At 35.9% G+C, this 7,893-nt stretch overlaps 1 protein-coding gene across 3 annotated transcripts; it reads right to left on the bottom strand.

Moving 5' to 3' along the window:
- Positions 1 to 3,255: 3,255 nt before the first annotated feature.
- Positions 3,256 to 6,700, bottom strand: LOC147520033 (2-C-methyl-D-erythritol 4-phosphate cytidylyltransferase, chloroplastic-like). 3 transcript variants are annotated; one of them, XM_086594909.1, is made up of 5 exons: positions 6,592 to 6,700; positions 6,357 to 6,436; positions 6,138 to 6,220; positions 3,638 to 3,703; positions 3,256 to 3,479 (listed from the first exon to the last, which is right to left on the bottom strand). In XM_086594909.1, the coding sequence occupies exons 1-5, from the start codon at positions 6,639 to 6,641 to the stop codon at positions 3,357 to 3,359; spliced, it is 402 nt and encodes a 133-aa protein (XP_086451035.1). In that variant the 5' UTR covers positions 6,642 to 6,700; the 3' UTR covers positions 3,256 to 3,356. The 3 variants fall into 3 exon arrangements, with proteins under 3 accessions (XP_086451035.1, XP_086451037.1, XP_086451036.1); XM_086594911.1 differs by having other exon boundaries at positions 6,596 to 6,694; XM_086594910.1 differs by having other exon boundaries at positions 3,260 to 3,479; positions 6,357 to 6,448; positions 6,593 to 6,695.
- Between the last annotated feature and the right edge of the window lie 1,193 nt (positions 6,701 to 7,893).

Below are 7,893 nucleotides of genomic sequence, written 5' to 3'. Positions count from 1 at the left end.
TCATTCGTGAAAACACTAACTGTAACGATGGCCTAACTCCTCATCTTCTCTCATTACGAAATCCAATATAATTATATCGTTTGAGTTGGTGATCGTCGTCGTTTATGAAGTTTCATGAAGTGTTGCTGTAGATCATTGCAGAATTGAGGTTATGAACTGATCGTTGTTGATTTGAGATCATCTTTAGTTGTTGTTAGCCAAAAAAGGAAGGTTGTTGCCTAAATATTAGGTTTTTATACGTTTCTAGTAAAAATATCGTTTTTCATGAGTTTGAATATTTTACATGAAAGTAGTAAGCTTGTTTTGTTGGAAATATGGTGGCTTTTTCATGAGTTAGAATATCCTTTTGGAATCTCTTTGGTAAAATTTCAAACTGAAAGTAATTTTTCATGAGTTTGTTAGGTTCGCGACTTTATCATTGCATGGTTTGGTGTAGTAAAACATGGACTAAAAATCTAAAGTGGAACATGGACTAAAAACTAATTTTTTATTTTCTAGTAGGACTACTTGTTTTTTGTATGAAGTATTAGTGATGGATTTGCTGATACGTAATTGTTTTTTGTTTTTTTTTGTTATTTTATATTCTATTTGTCTGAAGACATATGGTAGCTAATTGAAATTGAAATATAAATTTGATATGCTATTTGTATGAAGTTGTGCATCTTGACGAATTTGTGTGCATTCACCTGAAATTGGTTTGAAATTTGTTTGAATGTAATTGTGAATCAAATTTGTTTCTCATTATCTGATTTACTCCATATGTTGTTTGTATGTAGGTAGCCTTGTTAGTTGAGTACTATGGCCATTCCTTTACTAGGTGTAAAAGAATTTGTCATTCATTATGGTGGTAAATGGGGGAGAACTATCCCTGGGAAGATTAAGACTAGTGAATACAAGGGGGGTAAGCAAGAGTCTGTGAAGTATGATGGGGATGAGATTTGTTTTCTAGATTTGGAAAAGGATGTACAAAAACTGGTTGGTGAAGGGGTTGAGTTTCAGATTGCAAGTTTGATTGAAGGGAACTTATGTAGGATAACAGAAGACAAACATTTGATGGATATGTTGGGGAAGTTTAAAACCAAAAATAAACCCCTATTTGTCTTCCCACCTCCACCAACTGCAGCAGCCAGCATTACTACTGGAACTCTCCACCACCACTTAAATCCACACCTAGAACACCAAAGAAACCTATACAAGTCTGTGAAAGTGTTAGAAGATCACCTAGATTATGTAATAGTAATCCAGTTACAGTTCCCATTGAAGTTTCCACTCAAGAACAACCTAACCCAATTCAATCTCAAAATCCTAAACCATTTGCCACTCAAAAACAAAAACCAGATTCCACTCAAGAACAACCTAACCCAGTTCAATCTCAAAAATCTAAACCATTTGCCACTCAAAAACCAAAACCAACTTCCACTAAAAAAACCAATCACACCTTTAAGAAAGTCCAACAGGCTTAACGTACTGAAAAATAAACCACTTTTAGGTCCTAATGGAGAGCCAATGATCTTCGACATTTTTTTATGATAAAGAAACTGCTGAGCCAGAAGCAAGAGATGAGTTGATTGAGAATGTGGTTGAGGAGCACATTGGTGTTCAAGGAAGAGATGAGTTGACTGTGAATGTGGTTGAGGAGCACATTGGTGTTCAAGCAAGAGATGAGTTGACTGAGAATGTGGTTGAGGAGCACATTGAGCCTAATGTGCACTTGTCTCAACTAGATCCTATTGAGCCTAATTTTTGTACTTAGAATATTAATGACTTTCTAAATGAATTGAATGAGTCTAATAATGATCATGGTGATGCTGTAAGGGTTTATGTAGATGAGAAATTTAATCATGGTTGTAATATTGAAAAGGCTAGGTTGGACCAGTTTTTGGTACTTGGATGGTTGCAGGGTTTATGTAGATGAGGAATTTAATCATGGTTGTAACGGTTTATGTAGATGAGGAATTTAATCATGGTTGTAATACTGAAAAGGCTAGGTATGAGTATGGTCAAACATTTGGACCAGTTTTTGGTAGTTGGATAGATGTAGGGTATAATAGCAATTCACAAGAGAGTGATGATGAAGACTATTATCCTATAGATAGTGAGTACTCTGATAATGAGTTAGGCAATGATATTGATACAATGGTGGTTGATGATGAAGTCAAGAATTTAGAAGAAGAATTGCAAGGCACTGTGTTGGGGAACTTTATGCAGGGAACAACTATTGTTTTTTAGGCTGAGGAGATGGCTAAGGTTCAGTTGAAGCTTCTAAAAGGTTTGGCACATATGAGTTGAAGCCTAAAATGGCATGGGCTACTGTAGAGGAATGTAGAGAGTTCTTCCAAACAATGGCAATTAAGCACAAGTTTAGTACACAACAGGTGATAAATGACATGGAGAGATACATTTTGGTATGCAAAGATCCTAGCTGTGAGTGGACAATAACTGCTACCCTTAGTAGAAAAGACATGCACACTTTTATTCTGAGAAAAAATAATGATGCACATACATGTGAAGCTGATGAGAAAAACAAGTATACTCAGGCTAGAGCTCCATTGATGGCTCAAGCACTTGAAAATAAGATGAGAGATCATCCAGAATGCAAACCAAGGGATATACAGAGAGAGATGTTTTAGGACTATGGAGTTGACATATTCTATTGGACTGCTTGGCACTACAACATAACAGAAGATTTGTAACGGATATGCATCAGTTACAAAAAATATTAGTAACGGTTATTTTGCGTTGACATAAAAATGTGACAAATATTAGTAACGGATATTAGTGACGGTTATAAGGTGTCAGAAAATTTACTAACGGTTATTAAGTGTTGGTGAAATTAAATTCAGTAACACATAACAACCATTAGTAAATTATTAGTAACGGTTATTGATTTTGTTCTTAATTCGTTTCCAACAAATAAAAGTGTTAGCATTTTTCCATTTCTAACGGATAGGTAACCATTACTTATGCTTCAATTACTAACGGATACGTAATTAAATATTTAAAAAATAATTAAATATTTTGGTCCCAATTGTTCCTGGACCACCTGCTTCTATCATCCATCTCGCATATTATACACATCCATCCCACTAAAAACTTAAGCATACACTTGGATACAATAGTAAGAAAGAAAGCACTTAAACCAAACATACTCTACATAATTCATTCATAAGTCGCAAATCTTAACTTTGATTACATTTTATTCAACGATGAGATAATAACGAAAAATATAATAACAATCACTAAACTCATTAAATCTTTTGTAAACAAAATACATGGATAGAATTAGTCCTAATAACTCTAAAACAAAACCCTTTGAACTCTCACATTGTCCTAATAACTCTAAAACATATAAAATATTAGGAATTGAACTGTGGTGATGCCTTCACCACTCGCAAATAGTAGGCCAACTTGTCATGAGATGTTATGATGATGCCTTCACCACTTTGGTCAAATTGCGGTCTTCCAACACGTCCAAATATCTGAAAAAAGATATCATAGTATGTAATTAATTTATACTAATGGGAAAACCATTTATTGCATCATCCTTTATCTTCTAATAACCAAGGAAAAATGTGACCATAATATATATACGTTTAATCAATATTGAAGATCCAGGAACTTGAGTGTAGTGTCTTACCTGCATCAAATCAAGCATTCCAAGATCTCGCCATCCTTCCGCTTTAGGACCATATAATTGGGTCCCCTAAAAAAAAATGGTATTGGATATATAATGAGTATGAAGGAAAACTTGAGAAGAAGGATATACATGTTGATCAAATGAACGAGTGTTAATCAACGATGGTGCATTGATTCTTTCGTTGAGAATCAATTGGGTTATCTTTGTCAAAAAAATTTAGTTGAATATCAATATATTTAGTTCAACCATAGTAATATGAATTTAAACATTAAAGTACCAATTCAGAGAGAAAATCTGCATCTCTCCACTAACAAAACACTGATTGAGAAATTGAAAGCTCATAAAATTGACACTACTAAATGTTGGGGGTAGAACAAATCTTTTTTAATAATTTACAATCCGCAACCCATCTACAAGGTCACAATTCAATTTCCACTAGGGGGTATACCGTATACCACCTGTGTTTTTCAAAAAAAAATCAAACCTCAAACCTTCTTATTTTTTCAATTTATGTAAGATAATATGTTGATATGATTATTAGACTTAAGCTAGGTTTCCCCTAGCTTGTAGGATTGGCGGCTTTGGCGCAACCTTCAGGCTTTGTTCCCATTATTATTCGCCCCTCCCACAATTCCATGAAGTCTATGTGGGAGAATTGTGATAGTTTCTACTATTACAGGCCGGTAGTGGTCTGCCTAAACCTAAGCTTTATTAAAATAATAATAATAATATATCAACATCTCAGAAGATAGCAAGAACTATGCATGGTGATGAGAAGAGATAACAAATAGAGGTAGGGTATAAATAAAGAAGCAAAGATTACCAAGATGTCCAGCTTAATTGGAATCACAGACTTCTTTTCATATTTTCCACTCCAGACCCCAAGAAAACTAACACTACCTTAAAGTGGCCACTTCAAAGAAACAATGGATCCTTGCCCCTCTAAAATCCATGTTAGCACGAAAAGCGAAATGGTACCCTCGAAATAGATGGAGGACTCCTTGAAAAAAGAACGAAGGTCACGTGTCGGCTGATGTGGTAAAAGTCAAGTTGACTTTGCATAGGCGAAGCAAGTTGCTAATAGCTCTTTCAAGCTGATATGCCACTGTAGGAACCGTTATGGTCGCAGTTTACAAACCGTGAAAACCATGCGCAACGGAATAAAGGTACTCATGATTTTGTTTTGAATTCATACCTTTAGATCAGCTGTGATAACTCTGAGAATCCAAGCTCTACGAATCAACAACATCTTGATCTTCTGTCGTATTCTTATCCTTAGAGTGGATGTTGTGTGGGCAACGATCTTCCACTCTCTTCTTTCTCTCTTGGCCTCTCTCACTCACAATATTAGAACCGAATTTTGGAACTTGTCTTTCTTGAGCAAAACCTTGAGAAAAAAGGCCAGAAAAAGAGGTTTCTATTTATAGGCTACAACAGGGACCATGAGGAGAAATCAGGGTTAGGTCTCCTGACAGGCTTAGGCTTCCCATGTTCGCCCAGAACACACGGTCCAAGTCCGTCAACAAATGGCTCATTCCACTAAAGGCTATTGTTGCACTACCGCCCAAATCCCAAATTACGTGTTACGTTTATGGGCTCCATATTGTATGCTCGTTGATCTCCCCGTGTTAAGATATCGAATGCCCGTTGATTAAGTCAAGTTACTGACAATTACATTAATCAACTTCTTATGTCCTTGAGTAGTACCCCTCAACCTCATTGTCATGTCAGATTAAATCCACCTGCAGGGTTTACATGACAATCCTTATGAGCTCCTCAAGGGGACATCATCAACCCGACTTCTTGCGGATCACGGATTCCTTCTATAATCAACAGCAAACCTTACATACAATGTCATTACCTAATCCATCGAGTTTGTTGATTCACAAATGAATCTCACTCATTGATGATTTAAAGCAATGTACAATGCACGTAAGTGCCCATTATTATATCCGGATTAAGAGGACAAGCATCCATAATAACATAGGTGTTTGTTCTCTTATATAGTCAGTATAAAAAGAAAGAACTTCACTTGGTCATGTTCAATACACACAAAGTGTACTAGTGTAATCCTGTAGTCAAGATAGACTAATACCATATTATACTACAACCTTACCAATGGTTTGTCCAAATCCATCTAGGTTGTGAACGTTTACTTATACTTAATAAGGTACTGATGATATGATCTTCTGTGTGTCACCACACACCATATCATCTACAACATAAAGCATTAGACGTATGCCTATAACTAATAACATATATAATATGCATAACATTTGCCCATATGATTCTCATTCAAAAAATAAAAAATTAGAGTTAATACAAAAGTAATGCTTTTAGTATATAACCCTATCAGCCACTTCAAGTAGTACTTTCCCAAGAAAATGGAAATATGGCTATCTTTTGTAATATTAAAAACAAAGTAAAACAGAGAACAGTAAATATGAATGGGCAGAGGGAATAACTAACAACTAAAATGAGATAAGGATTGTGCATATACCTGGAATCCATTAAAGACAGAACCTTGTCTCTCTTTCCCAGGCAATGTGAATTTGAGCTCCACCTTGATATTGTATCGTGCATCTGAGAGCAAAAATTCAACATGTATTATTTTGATTTTTGAGACTTCGAGCTGAGGATATTAGGACACCCTGAACAATTAAGTATGTGGACAGATATGGAAAAAACAGCAAAACGCAAGGTCCACAGTGATGCAAACCTTCAAAGATGTCCTTGTAGGATGGATCGCAAACAACAACAATTTCCTTTACTTGAACCATGCGTGAGAAAGTGTAGAAACTGTACAGACACGGTAAGGTTTGATTAACGATGAGAGCATAATAATAATGTGTAGTGGGTGGCAAAAGATAGAGATTTTTTTTTCTTGAGCGGTAAAAAGTATTAATATATTCCAAATTATAATCAATAGATAGAGCATTTAAGAGAGAAGTTACCTACACAAAGCAATCGGCTGGCCTAGGAGTGGTAGATATTGATTGGGCATACTTGCCTGGGGTTAGGTGGGAAAACAGAAACAGACAATATAAAACTAAGAAAAAAAAATTGAGAAGCCGGGGATGAGACACAAAACTTATGCCCATTCGTTTGCCTTTGCCTCCAGTAAGAAGAACGACTGAGAAGCCGGGGATGAGACACTTCCCTCTTTCACTGCTCGGCAAGTTTACACGATAAAAGAAAAATAATAATGGAAAATTTAAAGAAATAAAATAAGAAAGGAGAGACCAAAATGCAGAATGACATACCTGGTGGGCAGCAATGCGAAGGTTGGATTTTCTGCTGATTACAAGAGCCATGGGAAACACTAGTGTACTAGAAGAAGATGACAAGGCAAATTGGCACAGAAGTAGAGGAGGAGCTGCTGCCAGTACTAAACTAGTAGTATTCCAATTCCAACAACAAGACGCCGCAATGTTGATTCGAAGCGCCAAAGTCATAATTGCACATAGCAAATACGGAAAAACCATGGTAGACACATTCCACAACAACAAATGATGACACTGAACCAATTGGTAAGGAAGAAGCTAAGACTGAATAATGGGGTAAAGACGTAAAGTACATGATATGCCAAAAAAGTTTAATTAAGTTTGGTATTAACTTCTAAACCACCTCAAAAAGAAAACTGAGGTTCTAAAAAGGAAAGATGAAGTCGTAAATTCAGGTCAAAAGGAATGGAGCATAAATCCCACACTCTAACATGTATTCAATCAAAAGAAGCGTCGAATAGGGAGGGGAAAAATAATTTACAGATTAAAACCATGTCCCTATATATGTAAAAGCAAACACAGTTTCTCTACACCTTAAAAATTAGACACGGTGGTTTCACAGTTCTGGCCTTACGGGGGGGGGGTAGTTAGAGGTTCAGTATGTGTGAAAATTCACAACAAACAAGAAACAATAAAACTTAGTAAAAACATAGATCCCAGGGACAGTCCAAGTAGACGCCAAACATACTAGCATTGCAACGGACTACAACGGAATAATAACAAAATAGACCAATTACATTCCATATCCGACGTTTTTGTGACGTTCTTCTAGAAAAACGTAAGTACTAATGGCTTCAAAATAATCTCCACAAAAGAGAAAGTGAAAGTACTCTCAACTAATCTCAAGTTTTAAGCCAATATTAACTAAAGATGCAAATGTGTGATGAAAACAAGTAGCCTCAGTGTCCCTAGAAAAGTATGGTTAATAAAAGGTAGGGTATACATAAAGGAGTTGTAACGCCTGTAAGAACT

Source organism: Coptis chinensis, chromosome 2 (assembly GCF_015680905.1).
Source record: "Coptis chinensis isolate HL-2020 chromosome 2, ASM1568090v1, whole genome shotgun sequence".
In the NCBI taxonomy this organism is placed as follows: domain Eukaryota; kingdom Viridiplantae; phylum Streptophyta; class Magnoliopsida; order Ranunculales; family Ranunculaceae; genus Coptis; species Coptis chinensis.
The sequence above is the reverse complement of the archived record's forward strand: the minus strand, read 5'-3'. Positions and strand labels throughout refer to the sequence as shown.